Raw genomic sequence first — 22123 nt, forward strand, 5'->3', positions numbered from 1 at the left:
ATGAATAAAAGTCCAATCTTTACTCTGCTTTTGGCTCTACTATATCCTAACAAAAATGTCTGTCTTGTCAACAACTCAATGTTCCACAATAGTGACAGACTCAGGATGTTTGAAGGGCAGGGGCGAAAAGGTAAAAAGGGCACCTACTGCATGACATGGGGACAAGAGGGCAGCCAAAAGTGCACATCCGCTCGTTTTCATCCAAAAGGCCACATCATCTTGTTTTGATCACTCAAGAGGGCACATCCGCTCGTTTTCATCATTCAAGAGGGCAGCTGATAGGGCACATCCTCTCATTTTCGCCACTCAAGAGGGCACTTTAGTGTGGCTTTTTCAACCGAGTCCATCAGTGTTCCACAATGTTCACCAGCTAGTTGTAAACTTAAGCCCCGTTTCCACCAAACACTTTTGGTATGGTACCTTGGAACCAAAAGTGACCCTTCAGACATGGTACCTAGACCCTAGCGTTTCCTCCGCAAACAGTGCCCTTGAATGTGGGTGGGGTTGTTGTCACCCACTGCTCTGTCCAGTACTCACTGTATTTCCTCATTATCGGTGACACAGATGGAAGTATGCATCTCGTTTATCGTCTACAGAATGAGGCTGCACGCAGACATTTTCAGAACAAAATAAAACAGGCTGCAGTGAGAGTCTCTCTATCCATGGGTTATTTAAAAAATAGCAGGTTTGTGCATTTAGTCCTTCTAAGGTAAGCTTGAGGGTTTAGTCCTGCCAGAGCCCACAGATGCTCTGTAACGCTTTTTTTTTTTTTCTTTGAGTGAGAATTAGAATATATGCAGTTCACATAATCTGGCCAAAATGAATAAATATAAAAGCTTGAAGATCCACTCATTACTAAAAGTGTATGTCATATAAAAACTAAAGTAATGGTCAAAGTTCTCATATGGAATATTTAAGATGATTCAAGTCTTCACCTCATGCATTAAGTAACATTACAAGTTAAGATTCCACCATAAAAGTCGCCGACAGTCTGCCTAGCGAATGAAATTATTTTTTCTCCAACTCCAGCTGCTGTGAGAGGCAGCAAAACATCCTTTCCTTTTATAGTTAGTTTACTAATAAAACTCTCCACAGTATGAACAGTGATTACATGAGCCTCAAAACCAGCCACAACTCAGCCCTGAGCAGGGTGACCGTCCTCTATTGACCAATCAACAGACTGCAGTGTTCACAGCTCCACCTTTAGGTACCAGATCTGTGTGCTAGGTACCCCAACAGAGGGGGGACCAAAAATGGGGAAGGTACAGAATGGTTCCATTGGTACCATCCACAACTTGTCGCAGTGGAAACTGAAAAAAAGTGCACCAAACTGAGCTGTACCGAACTGCTTGGTGGAAAAAGGGCTTTTGTCTTTCTGCTGTTTGGTGCTGGACAGGTAATGTACAGTGGGTTTATAAGAGCTCTTTCACAAAAAACAGTTGTGAACACTGATGATAGTGATAAGACAAACAAAACAGTGAAGCTGCATGAAACCAAAACAAGCTAAAAGACACTAAAAGATGAAAGAATGGAATGAGGCCATTATTAATGATGTTGTAAACACCTATCTTTTTCTGCTGTGACAAGCCTAATGTCTGCCATAGTATAAGGTCTATTTTGTAGACTCACAGTTCAGTAACAAAGGAAGATGACCTCTGTGCGGCTGTGATGAAACAGTATTTATTTGACACCAGTCATATATACCTCATTGCCACATGTATCAAACAACAAGCAGTACGAAACTTTGTTTTTGCAGAAAATGTCACCAAAATAAAAGACACATTCACATTTGTGAGCCAGTTTTTGGCAGTTATTGTTCTTTGGAAGTTTGTTCAGAAATCAAGGAAGGGTTGGTGTACTTTAAACCCTACAGATAAGATTCAGGAAGACTTTTTGACCCATCCTTTGTCTACTTAATACTACATTTAATGTGCAGTATGTCTTTGCATAATCAAAAATTTAGGAAGAGTTGGTCTCACTCATTGAAACCAAGAGGTTAGTACTCAGGTATGTGCGTGTGTCTGTGTTTCTAACAAATAAATTATAGGCTTCATGTGAGAAATATGGAAGATCTGCTACATAAAATACATGGACGGGCTGAATGACATTCATCCACTACCAGACGGCATGATTCACATCAGAGGTGCAGGAGGTTCTTTGTACAGTTTATCTGGGCTGTGGGTGGGTGAAACTTTGTGATGCTTTCAAATACATCCTACCTACATTTGCTGGAAACTCAGCCGGGGCTACGTATAACATTTTTTTTAAAGCCAGTGTCTGGTGTGCAGGGTTGGTGGTGATGAGTTCAGTCCAGTTTGGTCTGGTCTGGTGCAGCAGCGGTGGCTGAGGTATGAAGTTTAGTGAGGTTTATGGTCTTCACTCCTGCCTCAACACTTCTTTCCTCCCTCTTCTTCTCTCATTCCTTTTCTAACCCAGCAGATTACACAAGGACAGGAAGCAGGAGGGAAGGTAATGGTACGATCACACAAAGTATTACCAGCAAATAAATAAATAAAAAAAGTTTTTTCTTTTCACTAACACATTAGCATCCTACAGTATCACGACTGTGTTGGCGCATGCACATTTCTTTGCAACAAACTACAGTGCGTGTTTTAAAAGCTTGAAAACACCTTAAGCACACGATGGCACGTCAGGAGGACATGCCTGTCTTTGATAACAGCTTGTGAATCCTTTGTGTGAGCGTAGCTTTAGGATGTATGGGCTAAGTGTTGGAACAGGAGTAGCATCATTGTCCTAAATTCTCCTCCAGGGCTGCGAGTGATCAGGGGGACATGGTCGTGAGGAAGTACTCAGTCACCGAGCAGTGCTGCCAGACACAGAGCTGCTCCCTGAGCTGGAGCCACTGGAACCCCGGTCTTCATAGATGGAAATCTCTATCTGGTGGGAGAGTTAAGGACCAAGATTGCGTTTGATTAAAAAGGACAGCTCAATCATAATGCTTCTCTACATGCACCCAAAGACACTGAGTAAGGATACAACACGCATTCCCCTTTCTATGGGATCTGTGATGAGCAGCCCTCTGGGAGCATAGATCTTCTCGTTCTGTTCCTGAATGTACTTGGCTATCTTCTTCAACACCTAAAACACAGACAGTAGGAAAACAAGAAATGGAGTGAAATCCCAGACACATTATTCAGTGCACTGGTTCTCAAACTACGGTATGTGTACCCCTGGTGGTGCGCAAGCTCTATTACAACATTTCAAGTGAAAATACTACCATGAGATCCCTGTAATGTCATTTAAAATAAGTTTTGCTTTTCCTGGAATATTTTTGTTTCCATATCAGCCTGCTACAGTCACAATCATGAATGTAGCACATGCATACTTACAATAAGAGTTACAAGCTGAACTTTTTGGATGGCAGGATAGTAATGGAGGTAAAATGAATGATTTCAAAACAATGCACTCTTTCTCCAAATAGGAATTATTTGGAGAAAGAGTGCATGACTCTCGCTGACAGCAGTCAACATTAAATAATCTGACTGGGAATAAACCTGCCTCCTGAGTGAAATGAACATAGCTGAATAATTTAGACCTGCACTACTGTATTTGTATTTCAATGTGGGTCATAGTGGTGGTACTTCGAGGACCTGATATTTTCTGAGTTGGTTGGTTCGCTGTCTGTACAAAAAATAATCATGTCCCTCCTCCTCCTCGTCATAGTGCTTCTCATGGCATTTACTAGAATCTACTGCACATAAATGAAAACAACCAATCAGAGCTGAGGAGTCTCTAACGCAGCTTTCAGTCATGTCAATCCCTGCTCATGAACTGCAGTCAAACTGTCAAACTAGGCAGAGCTGATCGTTTTAAATCAAGGTTCTGTTACTGCATTGCTACTTCTCACCTCAAATGTTTTCAGTAACATATTTCAGTGTACTGTTTGGCTCTAAAATGAGAATATTTGTAACCCTGGTGTCATGTTGAAGACAGTTAACTAAAGTACAAAGCACCGCCCACTGGCTGGAGCAAACTTTCTCATTTTACAACTAAACAGTGCACTAAAATATGTTTGAAAACATCTGAAGTGAGAAATAGGCAATGCAGCAACAGAATCTTGATTCATTGCCATTCACAAGTAATGATTGACATGACTGACAGCTGCGTTACAGACTCCTCGGCTCTGATTGGTTGTTTTCATTCACATGCTGTAAGACCATCACAAGCAATTCAAGGAGGAAGATGATTTTTTCCACAGTTTATCTGTCTCAGGTAATACTGTGTGAATATAGTGACAGTTTTAGCAAATATTATAAAAAGTTATTTTTTATGAAAGTTACTAACTCCAGTTTTAAAATGCATAGAGTCTGAGATCATCGGTCTGACCTTCTCATAACGCGTCTCCATGCAGAGGAAGATGAGATACGCTGTAGCGCAGGCCAGACATCCCTCCAGGTACGACTGGCCTCCTATCTTTTCTGCCTCTGCGTAGTAGTTATTCAGCGTCTTTACGGTGTCCTCAAACAGTGTCCGCTCAATCTGGAGACACATGAAGAGTCATGAGTAGCAGGGTTACAGGTGGCAAAGATTGACAGTGACAGTGGAGACAAACAGTGAACAACATGAGGAGAAAGAGAGGGATATGACATGTAACAAAGCTCGAAATCCAACTGGGAACATTTCAGTTATATGTCTCTACAGGACTTTGACATTACCCCTTCTGTTAATAAAGTGGTAAGTAAAATTAACATAGACAACATGTCAATTTGTTTGTCTTTTTGTCATTAATATAATGAGCAAATGCTGCAATGTCTACTCTTAGTATTCACCAGATACATTTTTTTTAATGATTCATGTATTTATTAAGATATATCCTCCTAGGACCCGAACTTTTGTTTGGTGCACATTTTTAATTTCTCCTCGCTATCTGGGATTAGTACGACCTGATAAGTATAAATAACTAATAATAAATAATAATAATAATAATAATAATAATAATAATAATAAAGTCCTTATATCCTGAAACGTGACGATAATAAAGTCTCAACATCCTCAAACGAGACGATGATAAAGTCCCTATGTCCCTAAACGAGCTGATGATAAATTCCTTATGATGATAAATTCCTTATGTCTTCCTTACATATGGTAAAATTTGTGGGGTGAATCAAACAACAAACATTATTAATCATAAATAAACAAGTTCTAACTTGACCATCTAACTTGATCAGGTTTTGTACCTTGGCCACATTTTGTCAGGATCAGCTGCAGACTGACTTAGCAGAGATGGCTGCCATCTTGTTTTTACATGGATTAGTGTATTATGCTCTTACTGCCACTAGATGGCACAAACGAGTGTCCACAAACGAGGACAACAGGTCTAAGTTAACTTGAATAAAGTATAAGGTCCAGTTAACCCAAAATTTGATGTCCTCATATGTGGCCACAGGGTCTCAGGAGCTGAGTAATTGGTGTTCAAGAGTTAATAAATGCCCTAGGAAATGTTTGTATTACTGATGTGATGATCTTTTGATCAGTATAACTTACAATAATAAATGCATACTGCTTTGAATTTAGCAACTATCATCCCTAACATGGAGGAAAGAATGCCATTAGAAAGACACATTGATTGATAAAACGACACACAACATGAAAACAATTCTTTTTTAAAACCAAAGTCACAGGTTAGTCTCCTCACCCTGCTCTCCAGCTCAGAGGGGAACTTGGTCTGAAACCTGCAGGTGGTCCCTTCGCTGTAGTCTCTCTGGATGAAGACTTTATTAGCCAGAGATGCACTGTGCCTCAACTCCTGCAAATTGTGGAACTGGGGAGGACACACACACACACACACACACACACACACAAGTGCAGACATTACAGTGAGGTTTGATACAGTAAGTTTTTAATGAGCCCCCAGAGAGAGCTCCGTCTCTCTCTACGCACCTGTACACTGGCAATGTGTACAAACAGTGGCTGGTTTGGAAGTATAGGATGATAAAGGAGAAGCAGACGAGATGTGATCAATCTCTCTGTGGCTCAGTGTCTGCGCTCATTTCTGCCCTGTTGTCTGTTGGAGCAGAGCCCGGCTATGGACATACTATCTCTTCCACACACACACACACACTCCTGTCTTCCTCCCTTTCTCACTGGTGTTACAGGGAGACGGGACAACATTTCACTACAGCTCACAACAGATCGATCAGAGGGAACAAGATGAGACAGACTGATAAAGGACTGTCCAGACTCTTGTAATCTCTAGTGTTTGTGGCGGAAATGTTTCATCAAGGGGTATGTTGGATAGGCCTAAATATCAGTTCTGTTAATCAGTGTTATTTATTTTTGTGTGTGTGTAATTTTGTGGAAGCAGACAGATGCAGCCTGGAAAAGCAGTGCAGAAGGTCAGGACGGCGTGGCTTCTGTCCATGGTGCTGAACGCCATGCTTCCGCGCGTGCGTGCGTGCGTTTGTGTGTGTGTGTGTGTGTGTGTGTGTGTGTGTGTGGTCACTGTCTACACACTGGCCTGTCACCGGATTAACGGGGCGTCTCAACAGACAAAAACACCACAACAGCTTAACATCGCGGTGAAGTGATCCGTTGTTTCTGTCTCCATAAAGCACAGCTGACTTTCACATTTCCTATTCTTCATGGTTTCCCCCTTTGAAAAACGCCGGAACACGTTTTACAGGAGGAGGACAGAGAAGCAAGCAGCCGTCGGGCGAACCTGGCATGATAATGTAGGACACGTCCGTCAGCAGTGCTTCCAGTGAGCCGCACAGTGTGGCACAGTTACACCGTGCGCAGCCTACAATGCCCTCATTGACCACGCTAGCTGCACCTGTTTTATTCACATGGTAATAACGCTGTGTTAGAGCTTCTGAACCAAACCTCAGCGGGGAATTAAATAAAAGAGATATAACGTGCCAGGCTTACCTCTGTCGCCATGTTGCCATCCGCCGCCGTAGGGACGAGTCCCTGCATGCGCTGAAATCGCTTTAGTGGGACACGGGGACAGATTGGAGGAGTGGAGGGGGGAAGGGCGGGGGTCGGGTAGACAGGAGGGGCGGGGCTAACACAAGTACACAGTTGAGGTCATATTAATTCAGCTTTTTCACTGTCTCACGTGGGTTGGGACAAGAGCGGTAACGGTTAATCGATTAGTTGTCAACTATAAAATTAATCAACAACTAATGTGGTGATCGATTAATTGGTTTGAGTCCTTTTTTTAAAGAAATAAAATCAAAATTATCCAATTCCAGCTTCTTGAATGTGAATAGCCTATTTTCTGGATTCTTTACTCCTCTATGACAGTAAATTTATTTTCCTTTGGGTTAGGGACAAAATAACCCGGTCTCACTGCAAGTCGTTGAAATCCGATGCTTGGGTGGGTAGTGATTTGCAGCATCAGATGACAAAAAAGCCATCCTTTAATTAACCTTTAACTGTGCACAGCAGCGTCAGAGGGAAACACAGCGGGACAAGAACAAAGTTAAGGCAACGAAAGTCCTAGTAGGTGGGTCGGACAGGTAGTGGATGAGTCCAACAAACACTGACCTTCACCAGGGAGAGCGGTGCTTGCATCCCGTAAAATTATAAAGCAAAACCCTGTTTTTCTTTCCTAAACCTAACCACGTGCGTTTGTTGCCAAAACCTAACCACGTGTTTTTCTTGCCTAAACCCAACCACGTGCGTTAGCTGTTGGAGGGCAAGAAAACATCTATTTGCATTGTTGTACTGATATAGTGCGTTTAATTTGAAAGAGACTGTATGTAAACGGTAAATTTCCTCTGAAAACAGAAGTGTACGTATCTTGAATGAAGACAATGCATGTTACAGGCAGAACTTGACACAGCCTCCCAGAACTTGAACAACCAACACACCCACACCTTTCATGTCATATCTAGACATGGAAGGTCCATGACCAAACGTCGATATACAACGAGGTCGGATTGAGAATGTGTTGGACAAAACAAGACATCTGAGGATGTCATGTTGGGCTCTTGGAAACTGAAAGTTTTCACAATATTTTGAGATTGTACAGACCAAACAACTAATCCACCAATTAATGGACAATGAAAAAGTCAGTAGTAGTAGCAGCCTTAATGTGGACGCTGCCCTAACAGTACTATCATAGACTGAAAACATAATGGACATAGCTACCATAACATCACTCTTCTGTTTTGAAGCCTTGAGGTCAGCATTTCAGCCATCGCCGTCTTGTTTGTTTGTTTGTTTTTGAGCCAAGGTTTACCAAATTTGGATAAGAGGCTGGAGCTGTAACATAGTGAGTAAGAAGCGAGGACACTATCGGCAGACAATATGTCACCCAAAGTGGCCCTTCCTTAAATATGCATACATTTAAAGCATTAATAAAATTGAAACAGGAGAACTATATAAAAAATAAATTCCCTGCACAATTGGCATGAAAGGGAATAATTAGCTTTGGAGACCAAAGCCGTTTTTTTTATGGCAGGCTGTAAACATGTTTATTTCTGCTAATTTAACATGGAGGTCTATGGGGATTGACTCACTTCTCGAGCCAGCCTCAAGTGGCCATTAGAGGAACTTCAGTGCTTCATTTTTCTTGATGACTTTCCTAAAAACAAATGTCTAGACTTGTACAAAAGTAGTCTCACGACAAATGTGTTGTAGTGTACTTATCTGAGATAAGGTAAGATGCAAATATTGTGAACAAGAATGAATCTGGGGTTGGCTTTCAATTTTGACACTTTCTGCACAGTATCAGATTAACCATGGCTCTGTTCAAGTGTCTCTGTAAACCAGTGTGACAGTTAGCCAGCATGCAAAATACCAAGACCCTGAAACCAAAGCAGATAAATGGAAATCAGTCATCATTCATTTTGTTAACATCTGTGCTTTCCTACAATGTAAGGATTATCCTTAACGGATTAACTGGCAACACTGACCTATTATGACTGAACAGTTGCCTATTTACACATCTGACGGACAAAGCCTTGTTTTTGGCCACCTGATGTATAAGTCCAATATTCACTCTCTTTTAGCTCTGTTTTAACCTCCTCCTCCTTCTGAGGACAATATCTGTGTCTTAAGCTGCTAAATGCTCCTTTATGTTCCCCAGCTGGTTTGCTGATGATGTCTGTCTGCTGTTTGGTCTTAAGCAGGTAGTGCACAGTGGTTTTATCAGGGCTCCTTTGGGTAAAGACAGCTGAGGAGAGCACAGAGAGGCCATAAAACCAAAACAATGAGCTGAAGGACACAAAAACGCTCTAAAGATCTGATGAAAAAGTGCAGATTTAGGTCATTGCTGGGTGTGAATGCTGCATGCTGAACAGCTGACACTACACTGCAATGCTAGCACAAATGTGTTTGAATGTCATTGAACAGTTGAATGATACCAACACTGTAAAATATTTTAAGGTTTTTGAAAGGCTGATGCTACACTGCAGTGCTGGCTTTAATTCATAAGAGTGAATTAGTAGGAATAATTGGAAAAGCAGTAATGGATTCAATTAGTAGGAATATCACTGAAAAGTTAAATAATACCAATGCTGTGGAATATTTTAAGTGTTGCTGAAAAGCTGACGCTACACATCAATGCTGGCTTAAATGTGTGAGAATAGTTGGAAAAGTGGTAAGGTGTACAATTAGTATGAATTATTGAAAAGTTAAATAATGCACATTATGCATGAAAGATGTGATTTTTTATTTTATGGGGTTTTTTTTTAAAACCTGACGGTAAACTTAAGGTCCCATTTTTAAAATATAGATTTTCAAGATGTTCCGAGTAAATTTCTAATTTTTGGAAAAAAGTCACAATTTATCAAAAACTCAAGAGGCTAAAGTTGGATTACTACAAGTCAGACACCAAAATTAAATGAAAACTCTAACTGGAACATCTGGGCTACCAAAGATACAAAATCAAGCCTTAGTGGAGCTGATGAGATGATTGATCTATCCTATCAGTTTATTTCCAACTAAACCTGAAATAAACTCTTTTTAATGTTGAATATTTTAATGTTAGGAATTCAGTGGTATTAAAGTTTTTACTTTACTCTTGAAGTAGTGGTTAAGTCTTAGGTATTCAGTTGCTTTAATTATGGCCTATCTTTGTTTCCATACAACTGAGGCAAAGACAACAGCAGAGCCTGCTGGAAAATCTCAAACTCAAAATGACTGTACCTAACCAATGTGATTTTAAGTTAATGAAATCATCACAGAGTTTATTTCAATAATGGCATATCTCATCCATAAAATAAGGGCAACATATACAGACTTAATCATTAGGTCAAATAATAACTTGCACTTTCTGGAGATTTAAATTAAATATATTAGATATAGTAGAACAATTTATAGTAACAGTTCATATCTGATTACGATAAAAGCAAAGCAAACTTTTACAATCATCTGTGTCTGAATCATGATTAAAACAACGTTTCCACCACAATCCACATCTTGGGTTATAATGCCTCGACATCAATTCTTTTAAGTCCCGCTTGCAAGAGTGTGAGGCTCCGATGACGATTTCAGATGGTTGCTCGGTCCATTTAGTTCAGTTGGGTCGACTTTGATCCAGTTAGAGGAACAGCACAGGCTCCGGGGACCTCGAGTAGCTTTTTGACTTATAGGCTGCTGCTATACTTCAAAAATCTGACATGTCAACACAAGAAAACGTCGACCAAAATGAAACACCGATTTGATCATTACAAGTAGATCAAGCTGGTCCAATAAACCAACTTATCTACATTTCTTCCACCGCACTCCAGACGCTGGCAACTGGTCAAAAATGTAACGTGATTCACTGCGGGCCATGTATTTTTACTTTACTGCCACAGACGTACCATTGTTCTATGGAATACCATATCTATTCCCCTTTTGTCTTGTAAGATCCTCTAGGTGGTGGGAAAAACATTCTCCCAAAAGACTTGGACAAACCGACTATTAATCACATGACAATGTTGACCAGCTGCAGGTCAAAGTGTGCTGGTGGACCACAGGAGAGCGTGGCTGGCCAGCCTTCGCAAACAGTGGCAATCAGCCAAATGTGGAGCTTCTTATGGTCACGCGTCTATTATTTTGTTCATCTGAACAAACCAAATTCACACTGCCAGCCTTTACTTACACCATCGTGTTATCACGCCAGCCTTAGTCTTGTTTGTACAGAAAAGTCTTCTCAGCGTTACAGTACAGTTAAACTGCTACACAGGGCTGAAGATATCAACATTCAAGTGGAATTGACTTTGTGACGAGGCGAAGCATGTAAAAGCAAAACCACCGACAGCCTATAAACCCGACACCAGCCCAATACTGGCCTCCACCCTACATGATTTGCACCTCCCTCTGCTCAGCAAAGGGAAAAGGTCCTTTGATTTTGTGCTCTGTAGCAAGTCTCATTAATTCATGAGGTCCAGTTCTTCATTGAGATTTGATACAACAAATATTTAACATATCACAGTAGAAGTCCCATACGCAACACGAGTAGTTAAGGAGGCATATGACTACTAAAGGCATTGGGGGGGGGGGGAGTGACACATGGAAGTGCCTTAACTTGAAAACCAAGGTATGTGTTAGGGTTTCAGTCACTTGGAGGAGGGCTCGGGGGAGAACAGCGAGTGGCCTCCAGCTGGCCACTGGGAGACGAGACCGACATCTCATTGTAACTTGATGAGAGAGGAATTACAGGCAGCACAGACAAACACAGTCTCTCTCTGGGCCTCTGGAGCTGAGGAGGAGAAAATGATGAGAAAATGAGATCATTAGTCGGATGAGTAAGAGGGACAGAGACTGTCTAAAAATAAAATTGTTAGAATGAGCCAGTTTTCAAAATTTGTTTCCGTTCTCACCTGTTGCCCCCATGCAAGATCTCAGCACCTTGAAGGAACAGCAGCGGGAACAGAAGCTGTTGCCACAGTTACTGCAGCTTCTCTGTGATACAAAGAGACACTGCTTTAAAGCTTGTGACAATAGAGCAGGAAGACAAAATTAAATATGATGACGAGATGCCTAAATATATCCCAATTCTTGTCACAAGTTTTCAGTCTCACCCTTTTCTTCAGCACTGAGAAGACGGCGTTGCAGCTAGAACAGTTTCCTTTGGAGCAAAACACAGATAGATAGAGAATATTAGGAAAAACCAAATCAAATGCAGTTCAGAGCTGCAATGTGAGACTAACCTCAGACAGACTCTTCTTTTATCACTGAGGTATAATAAGAGGAAATAAACCGGCAGATGAGTCACAGCAGACTGACCTGTGCTGGTGGTGGGGTAGCGTTTACGCAGTTTCTCAGTCAGTTTGGACACCTTGCTGCGTATTGGTTCGTTGCGGCTCAAGAGACCATTTTCGGAGATGGTGTCATACTCGGGAGCTCCGAGAGGCCCATCATCATCCTCCTGAGGGAGGAGGGGGGAGGGGGTAGAGAGGAGGAGGGATGAACAAAGAAAAATGCAGTCACGTACTGTGTAATCTGAGTTAGTCGTTTGGAGTATGACAACCTGCCCAGGAAACAGAGCCAACCTTAGCAGCAGGGTATAAACTGGATTAAATTCATTGTGAATTTCAGCCAGTTTGACAAATAGATGTTTGGCAAATAAATCAAGCATGATGATGGCAAGTATCCAAGCAACTAGGAAGACTGACAAAGGTGGAAATACTTGCATTTACAGGAAAAATACATGCATGTTTATAGTGCTGTGCTTAATCTATCTGCCAAACATGAGGACACCAAAGCCCCTAAAGAGCTGTGAGGAGAAAAATAATTTTCATCATTATATCCTTTGATTGCTCAGCCTATACAGATATAACAAGCAGTGCTGATACCTCTATAGCTGCCAACAGCATGCCTCATCTACCTACATACTACCCAATAAGGCTACATTCAGACTACAGGTAGAAGTGACCAAATTCAAATTTTTTTGCTCATATATGACTCAGATCTGTTTCTTTTTTTCCAATAACAGTGTGATCTTTTCAATTCTTATTTGGGCCACTTTCATATGTGGTCCTAAATCAGATGCAGGCCTGATTTCTTTGCAAGGTGATCTCAGTCTGAACGTTCATATCGCAATTCATACAACTTTTACATCATTCGCCATTAGTGAGTGTCTTGCCGCATGAGCTTCATGAAGAGGCGCTTACAGATGTAGCTCAAAATCACCCCGACATCCTGAAATTTTGGATGAATTCTGTCTCAGTGAAGCCATTAATGTCTCGCTCCCACTACTCCGGGCTCCGACTCCGCATCCACACACACCTCCGTACAGAAGTAGCAGCCATTTGCTCCACAAATAAACTTTCTCCTCACCCTGGTCTTCATTATCATCTGCTCACGAATCCCCTGGTTTCTCCTGCACATCAACTTATAAATGAAACTGTTAACACAGACTTCGGTGGCCTCCATGTTTACTTTCGTACAACAGTGTGCTGCTTGCATTGTCTTTGTTATTGTTCTTTTGCGCATGCGGGCCAGTTCAGGACTGTGACCAGTTCCCACTGGTCCCACTATTATTGGCCACATTTACAAAATATGAAGAGCCAAACAAAAAAAAAAGTCTGAGCTAAGCAATAAATCCAAATTGAGCACTAAGGCTTGCAGTGTGAACGTAGCCCATGACCTGTTAAAGGGTCTATTTCCCACTTTCTCGATGGCAATGAGTCAGTCAGCTTGGTACGGCCTGATTTGCTAAAAGAAGCATCTACAGCTTTATAAGATGGCAGACCAGAGAGGCAGAGAATGACACAGGTCATCTGGAGAGCAGGATAACTTGTTTCTGCTTGCTGTGTGTTACACGGCAAACAGCCCGTTTGAAAACATGCCAGAAACTCTAAAATAAATCTGATACTATGCAGAAACTTTTATGTATTACACTGTGTAATTAAATAAAGAAAATGCTTTAATACAAAACACTAGCTAATGGTGGGCTTTCAATCAAAACACACAAACACTGCAACACGTTAATGAGTCCATAACACTGTAATGACATGAGGAAGGAACAGCTGATTTCATTAATGCCAGATGTCTCATGAACAATGCCAGTTATGCAGACTTGAAATGAATGATGGGATTATTGGATACAACAATCATGGCCCTGTTAATTCTACTGTTACCTACAACTATCACATGACTCATGCCAAGGGAACAAACACATGATGGATGGTGTGATGGGAGGCACTGGGAAATCCACTTACCACTAAGACCAAAGGGGTTTCCTTATCAGATAGCAGAACAACACATGAGAACAATGTTACCCACAAACGCTGATACTCAGTGTGATTACACAGGAGCATACCCAAAAAACCATGCTTCAAAGGGCAAAGCAAGAACTACACCACAAGGTCACCTCACACAAGGTTACAACACATGATGTCATTGTTCATGTGTCAGGTGGTTCTTTATTGTGGGTTTAGTGGGTGGAGGTGCAGTAGCCTCTGCTAAACAGAGGGGAGGGGGCGACACTCACCTGCAGGGAAACTGAATGTTCCTGAGTTCAGAGGACAGCAGAGAAAGAACAGGAGGTAACACAACAGACGTCACGAGGGGAAGACTTTTCACACAATTATGGCAAGCTCCAACAATTGTGATTGAAATATGTAATGAAGAATTTTTTCCTAAACTGACCAGACATCAGTCCACACAAACAATCCAAAATGACAAAGCAAAAAAAATTACTTTTGCTACAAAATCAAAAACTGAAATCTCTCATTATTACTTTAATATTCAGACTCTTTGCTATGACACTCCAGGCGCATCCTGCCTGCTTTAGTTACACTTGAAGCATCTCCGAACCTTGACTAAAGTCTGCCTGTGGCATTTAGTTGTCATTTAACTTTCCGTGGCCAGATATGGTCAATGGTGGACACACAGGTGTCTTTATTTCACCGTCAGATCTGATATGATAAGGAATAAGTAGGGGTAGCCAGGAAAGAAAAACTTTAGGGAATATCAACAGCAAACCAAGGGTAAGGTTAAAAAAACACAGTTAAGTTTAGAGTAGTATTTACCTCAATGGCATCCTTAAATTCATCATCAGGCTCTGCCTCCTCAGCTTCCTCCACACTGCCAGGAGACAAGTCCTGTCATCAAACATACACACACAGACACACACAAATATTTAAGTCCATTAAACTGTTTTTCACCATCTTTGTGAATAAGATTTTTTCGGCAGGCCTAAACTCATTATCATGATCCCTCCCCTATATTATAAACACTACAGCATCCGTGGTTCACCAATTCAATCCACAGCCTACAGTTGCTATCTAGCTATTATTAATACCCGCAGGGGTGTATGTATTAATACCTGTATTAATATGCCTAAGTGACCCAAGCACTAAAAATATGTGTTAATCAACCACCTGACCTGACAGCCAAAGTGCCAACTTTGTGCATATTGTAGCACAATTGTCAGGACTGAAGACCGAGACAACGACACAGACTGAGTTCTGCTGTGCCACTTTGTGTTTGTGTATGTTATAGAGAGAGAGAAACAGAGAAGGAAGGGAAGGTGGAAGGTGGACTATTGCACACAATGTTTCTGTGAGTTACTAATAACTTACTCAGGATGCTACTTTGCCACTTTATCACACATAAACCCTGCATTATTGCTTTGGGTTGTTGCTGAGATACGTCAGCGTCCTCACTATACTGGACTGGACAGCCAAGACTTGCCCCCTCAGCATTTCAGAGCAAAACAATAATACACATTTGTTTCACGAATTTGAAACTTATATCTCATACACTTTACTGCAATTTTTTTTAAATCATTCAAATTTAGCTGTGTGACCCATTTTTTCTGTGGTGTGACAACACATATTTATTTTTGCTTTACCCAGACTTCAATCTATAAATACTGGGCTGATAGTCCCAGGATCAGCACCTTGGACAGTGGCCGAGCTATAACTGATGGATATGCATTACTCCTACCAGATCAGAGCAGGGGATGACGTGGATAAGAAGCTTACAGCCACGGTTGGTTTTAATGTAAATCACAACCACTAAATCCCTCAGTATTCAAATACCCATATACACTTTGCTCCACCATGCTCCTTCCTCTTACCTCCACACTAGTCGGTGTGGGGGTTCTGTCCAACAAGTTGCTGTGTTCCTGTTCTTCACACTTTCCCTCTGAGGCCTCGGCTTGGCCCAAGCAGAGCAGCTTCCTGAAGTCCAACAAAACTGGAACCACAAGAACAACCACTTTAGCATGACTCTCTTAAATGACAGTTAGTGTTGTTCAGCCGTGCTCTATACGGACAGGAAGGACTAACCTCTGCAGAAGTCTCTGTTCCACAGGAAGATGACGTTGTTGAGCCCAGCGAGCACCCAGCCGAGAGGAGCGACATAGAGTAGGCACACCAATACTAACATCCCTCCATAGAACCTTGAAGGAGATATCACAAATGTCAGGTCACACTCAAGACACACTACCATGTAAGTGACTGATCTGCCAGTGCAGTCTGACCTAGGCTTAAATAATATGGTGTTTAGATTAAAGTGTTTGCATGGATTTTCTAACAGAAAGATTTTTCTGCTGTTCCAAATCACATAGAACGAACACAGCACATAAAGTAACATCAACTTACAATGAGAACTGGGTAAAAAAATGTCGATTTCATTATTCTTAGATCCAATATGACCCTATCTGGTCTGTTGTGAAGAAGTCCATGAGCAGAACAACAATAATGTTCAATGACTCGACTGCTCAGTTCTGCTCACGTACAGGTGGTACTGTGTGTGTGTGTGTGTGTGTGTGGCTGTAGACCTTGATGACTTGGTATGGTTATCCCAGTACAGGACCTTGTAAAAGGTTTCTGCTGACTGGCAGGCAGAGGACAGCATGTCATCCAGGTGCTTCAACCTAATAGAAACAACAAACATGAGCACACCCACAGACACACTGTAAGAACAAGATGCACTTCAACCCATACATGAACAAACACCATGTGCAAATGTCACACAGACTTTAGACACCAGGGTACAAGCCATAGTTTGTAAACCTGTTCTCAAAAAGGGCAACTGATGTCATATATTCATTTTTTTAATGAACCGTTTTTTATGAAGGTCTAAAACAAAGAAAACGAGCAAATGTAAAGTAGGGATGGGTCACGATTTTCGATTTTCGAATAGTCGTTTTATTTTTGAAAAATCGATTTTTTTAATGCGACTATTACTATTCGCCGTCTTAATTCCCCCCCTTTATTTGACATGCAATTCAGCTTCTAATCGCACGAGGGCAGTCTAGGATTGCTACAGCGGTGTGAGATGCTCTTCTACAAACAGGAGAAACATGCAGAGACTACGGCCCAATTCCAATCCGATCCCTTACAGACTCACTGACTTAGAGGCACGTTCATGTGAAGTGCGTGAGTGTGTGAGGGCTGTCCCATTGTCAAATCGTCAAGTCAGTGAGTGAGCCCTTTATGCCCCCTTACCGTAGGTCAGCATCGATGCGGACTTACGGTAAGGAAATTACCCACAGTTCATAGCGTTGTGACGTCAAATACAGGGGTTGCCCTCGGAACACCGAAAGTGTTATAAAAAATAAAACAAAAACACAGTCGGCAGATATGCAAACGGTAACGTTATGGAAGGAGAGTGGAAAAACAGATAGATAAACAATGAAACATTACATTAACAAGTATTTAAGAAGGTACATAAACACACAAAGTCAGAGGAATACCAGTGGTTATATTCCACACACAAAGAAATCTATCTATCTATCTATCTATCTATCTATCTATCGAGATATACATATATATATATAAAATTCTTTGTGTGTGGAATATATGCTGACAATAACCGATAAATGATCACGCCCAGAGCCGCCAGTGTCAACAACATTTTGTAGAGAGGGGGATAAGTGCTGTCCCATTCCTATTTGTAGCATCCGGAGCCCTTTCAGACTCTCACACTCAATCGCTTACAGCTGACGTCAGTTAAGTCAGTGAGGGTTCAGGGCTTGAGTCTTTAGGGGCCGCATTGGAATTGGGCCTACTACTCCGTGAGGAATGTCCGCAGTCATTCGGGCTTTCATAGTCGAGCGCACTTCCGCGTTGTAGTTTCCTGTAAAAATGTCCGTGAAAAATCCCCGCGATGTGAAAAATACATGCCGAGCAGTCACTGGTGTGCGCGCACAGGGCTTGCGGACGTCCGCTTTGAGTCCGCGCGGACCTCCGTGGAGTCCGTTCCGCCCGAGTATGTTCGGGCCTTTAAAGATGGATGGATCTCTGTGTGCGTGGCTCGGGGGGGGGGGGGGGGGGCGATTATTCGAAAAATTGTCGCATACTTGCCACGATTTTCGAATAGTGTTTTTGCTTGTGTTGCCCATCCCTAATGTAAAGGTATCCTGTGGAGTTTGTGCCCACAGGCGGAGCTGTAGGGCAATTCTTTCATGAATGGGGACCCATTTTTTAAACAGCTTTGCAAATGTTTTATGAGGCAGGAAATAAATAAAACAAGTGTGTAAGGCCTCAAGGATACTCATTTTTAACGGTAGATGTGAAAGTACCCAAACATTCATGAAGCTGTTTACAGAAGTAATTGCAATGTTGAGGTAAAGTGGCGTTAACTCAACACACTTTTTTCAAACAGATTTGATAAGGCAAAATACCAAACATAATCCAGTCCCTGCTTCTCAAAAGTGATTATTTGCCTTATGTGTAAATTTTTTGGCTTTGGGCTATTTTCTGACATTTTATAGACTCACGAGCAGCAAATGTTCAAAAAAATTACAGATGATTAGATAATGAAAATAATCATTATTTGGCCCTACAGCACATGACCCCATCCCCTGCTGCAGTGTCATCCTTACAGGTCTTTGACTTCCAGCATGGCCTCCTGTTTGGTGAGATGCACTGTCAGCAGGTCTCTGCGGTGCACAGCGTGAAAGCGCCTCCTGTGGAGCTCAGCGTCTGAGGCTCTGCCCCCACACCTGTCCTGCAGGTAACCCAGGGCAGCAGGCGCCGCCACCGCCACCACACCCACTGTGATCCAACCCACTGACACCAGAGAGGCAGACACAGCAGTAAGTTAGTAAATTATTCAGGTGTCTTTTAAAAACACCAAACAAAAGCCGGATCGATATTAATTGCCTATTGCCTCATGTTACCTTCATTAACAGTGCAGAAGAAGACATTGAGGAACAAACAGACGAGCAGAGAGCACAGGGGCATTTTCCATCTGAGGGATAAGAGAAACAGATTATACTGAATACTCAAATACAAATTTGGCTTCCTGCCAGTGCTGCTCAAGACCAAAAGCAATTATATCACATGATGCTCAAACAGGCCGCAGACAAACACTCATACACACCCAAGCAGGAAGCGGGTCAGCTCCACTGCGTCTGCAGCTGGTTCTAAAAACAGAGCCATTCTCTTATAGGACACCACCATGTTGAGGAGGTCAAAGTTTGGTGTGCACCGCGGGCTCCCCAGCTCCGAGGCATCTGGAGACCCTGGGGTGTCTTTAGATGATGTGTGTGCTAGCTCCCCCCCTTCCCCTGTGCCATGTGAGGGCTCCTGGGACACGCCGTGCATCATCACCCCTGCACAGAGTGAGGTAAAGAAAGCAGGCAGGAGTCAGTGGATGAACTGACCTTGAAAAGGATGCAATATTTCTGCTCGCTAATGTCACTAGAGAGATTTACTCTGGACCCGACTGAACCAATTTCACGATTCGGTCCTGGACAAGACCAGATTAGCAAACAGGAAAAAGGAAAGGAGTGCAGAGACTGTAGCCTGGTTCCTGACAGTCACACTCACAACTCAAGGGAAACAACATTATCAGGCAGGGGAGACTGAAGCCTTTGATTGCCTCATTTAAAAAAAAAAAAAAAAAAAAAACTGCTTAAAGAATCGTGCTGCAACAGTGGTGGAGTATAATCCAGGGTGTGTAAGTACTGTAACATCCCGGGTAGATGTGGTTACAGGTGTCACACAGGCTTTGCTGTATTTGACCATGTTGGCTTACTGCTTGTTATACAAACGCAAAGGCGGGGAAGGCTGCTTAAATGAAATGCAAGCACAGGTATGTTGTTGATCCTCCATCAGCTGATGATCACACAGCAGCAGGTGGTGGAGCCGACAGTTCAATGTGAGCAGTGTGTGTCTCTCTTGTGCCACATTAAAATGAAGTGCCAGTCATGCTTTTTTGGAGCGCACCCACTGCATTATTCTGACCAGAGACAAGACAAAGTCAATGCTTTGCGAGTCACATGGAAGTCTGAAGTCTTTGCACTCAAATCCCAAGTCAATTCACATACACTGAAATAAGTTTGTTGGAAGTTGTGTCTCTGTCTGTCATTTTCGTCCTGTACGTTTTGCATACCATACTTGTATTTGTGCTGTTTGTGTTATGTTAAAATCTATAAATGAAATATTAGAAAAGGCTCAAGTTTAAGTGCAGTTACAAGTAATAGGTGTAAAAGTCCAAGTCAAGCTGCAAGTTGGTTTTGATTTTGTCAAATCGAGTCTAAATTTTTCAAATTTGAGACCAGAGTCTAAGTCATGTGACTCGAACCCACACCTTTGCTTCTGACAACACCCAACAGAGGTGCAACACACCTGAAACTTTCAACTAGTGAGGGCAGCTGAATTGCATTTTCAGAGCAGTATGAAGTATTCAGTATAATAGCCGAATACACATTCAGTGAAGAATTATATACTAGTATTAAAAAAAGCTCCTCTATAGGCTGTTTAGTGTCAGTCAGGAGTAGAGGAAGTTTATTTTGAACCTATATAAAGTAATCTAGGAGGTAGTTATCTTTACAATTCTGAGTTCAGCATCACTGAATGAGCAGAGGGTTAGTACAGTGTAACATTATTCAATTTAAAATGTTATGATGGGCTTTTAAAGTAAGTGACCACACTGACAGGTACCTAATATAGTCTTCAACAGAGCGACCATAACTTACTGAAGTACTTTGTTTTCAAAACAAGTAACATCAATCATAACCTGTAGCAACACTACAAGTATTTATTTAAAGAGCACTCCATCCCGGACCATAATCTTGTTACAATAACGTGTTAAAATAAACAATTCATTGTGACATTGAGCAGCTACGGAGGGAGGGAGCATCCAAATCAGCGCTCGGTACTGTGGCCTGTGAGATGCTGTCAAACAGGAAAGTTAAGTTAGCTGTCAGAGGGAAACTGCTAGAGATATTATTGTCACCTCAGCCCAGCCAGTATTACGTGGCGGATATGAAGGAGGTAACATACCTCAAGCTGAGTGTCCAACAGCCAACTTGTGAGGCAGCAGCAGCGGAGAGGAGCTCAGGCGTAACTGAAGTGCCCCACCGACATCGTCAGCCTGGAGGAAGGAAGAGCCTCCAAAAATTCAACCGGCCCGGTCAACATAGCGGCAGCCTGCCCTCCTGCGTGAACATTAACCTGTCAGACAAAGCGGTCTGTATCACTGTCCGGTTGTCTGCGCGGAAAACCGACGGGTGAAGCAGATATTTTGTTTGGCTGCTTCTCCTAGCTGGCTTTGTTAGCTCTGTCTCCGTCCCCACTACGTCCGCTTCCTTGTTTAATCCAGGCCGAACAGTAGAGCGCAGACAAGGGCATATGTGCCATACAATCGATCACAGAGTGGGATGAGCTTTGGCTGCAGAGTTTAAAGGGGATTCAGACTTCCAATTGTTATTTCCATTGTCTAGAAGAGTTTAATCAATATGTGTGGTGATGAGCTACTCTCTCTCAAAGCCGGAAACCAGTGAAGGAAGTTTCAATCTAGTGATGTCATAGGATATAAAGTCTGGAGCTGCTCCATAGACTATGAATAGGAGCCAGATTTTATGGACTCACAAAATGTTTTCTTTTTTATATACCCAAATGAGCTTCATTCTCTTGTAATGTCCTCAGCTCTGAAATAGAAAATGTACCCATACACTCAGAACATTACCCTGGTGATCCCAGTGTCATCTAGGACAGTGGTTGACTGTGTGGACCTTGAACTAATGACTAAGGACAAATCTGGATTACACCGTATGACATCACAGACTGGTAAATCTACCTAAAAAACTCTGCTTAAAATAATAATTTGTGCAAGCTGTGTTTTTTTTTTGTTTTTTGTTTTTTTTTTAAATCTGTGTTGCCTTGTTTAAAAATGTTCTCTTTCCCCCTCACTGAAAAATCCAGAATTCATATGCAAATGTTTTTTATTTCCAAAGTTTAACCAATGGACATTAAACATC

General features: G+C 42.0%; 2 protein-coding genes across 4 annotated transcripts; both read right to left on the minus strand.

Annotated features, from left to right (window-relative positions):
- Positions 1-1665: 1665 nt before the first annotated feature.
- On the minus strand, positions 1666-6987 carry golga7ba (golgin A7 family, member Ba). The gene is made up of 5 exons (XM_033623392.2): positions 6889-6987; positions 5657-5782; positions 4348-4500; positions 2998-3099; positions 1666-2898 (listed from the first exon to the last, which is right to left on the minus strand). The coding sequence occupies exons 1-5, from the start codon at positions 6934-6936 to the stop codon at positions 2815-2817; spliced, it is 513 nt and encodes a 170-aa protein (XP_033479283.1). The 5' UTR covers positions 6937-6987; the 3' UTR covers positions 1666-2814.
- A 3142-nt stretch (positions 6988-10129) lies between these two features.
- Positions 10130-21458, minus strand: zfyve27 (zinc finger, FYVE domain containing 27). 3 transcript variants are annotated; one of them, XM_033624136.2, is made up of 14 exons: positions 21147-21458; positions 19240-19471; positions 19037-19107; positions 18740-18926; positions 16691-16786; positions 16197-16309; positions 15986-16104; positions 14934-15005; positions 14393-14413; positions 14121-14141; positions 12184-12325; positions 11979-12025; positions 11778-11859; positions 10130-11656 (listed from the first exon to the last, which is right to left on the minus strand). In XM_033624136.2, the coding sequence occupies exons 2-14, from the start codon at positions 19464-19466 to the stop codon at positions 11586-11588; spliced, it is 1269 nt and encodes a 422-aa protein (XP_033480027.1). In that variant the 5' UTR covers positions 19467-19471; positions 21147-21458; the 3' UTR covers positions 10130-11585. The 3 variants fall into 3 exon arrangements, with proteins under 3 accessions (XP_033480027.1, XP_033480028.1, XP_033480029.1); XM_033624137.2 differs by lacking the exon at positions 14121-14141; XM_033624138.2 differs by lacking the exons at positions 14121-14141; positions 14393-14413.
- Between the last annotated feature and the right edge of the window lie 665 nt (positions 21459-22123).

The sequence above is a fragment of the Epinephelus lanceolatus genome, chromosome 3 (assembly GCF_041903045.1).
Source record: "Epinephelus lanceolatus isolate andai-2023 chromosome 3, ASM4190304v1, whole genome shotgun sequence".
Taxonomy (NCBI): domain Eukaryota; kingdom Metazoa; phylum Chordata; class Actinopteri; order Perciformes; family Serranidae; genus Epinephelus; species Epinephelus lanceolatus.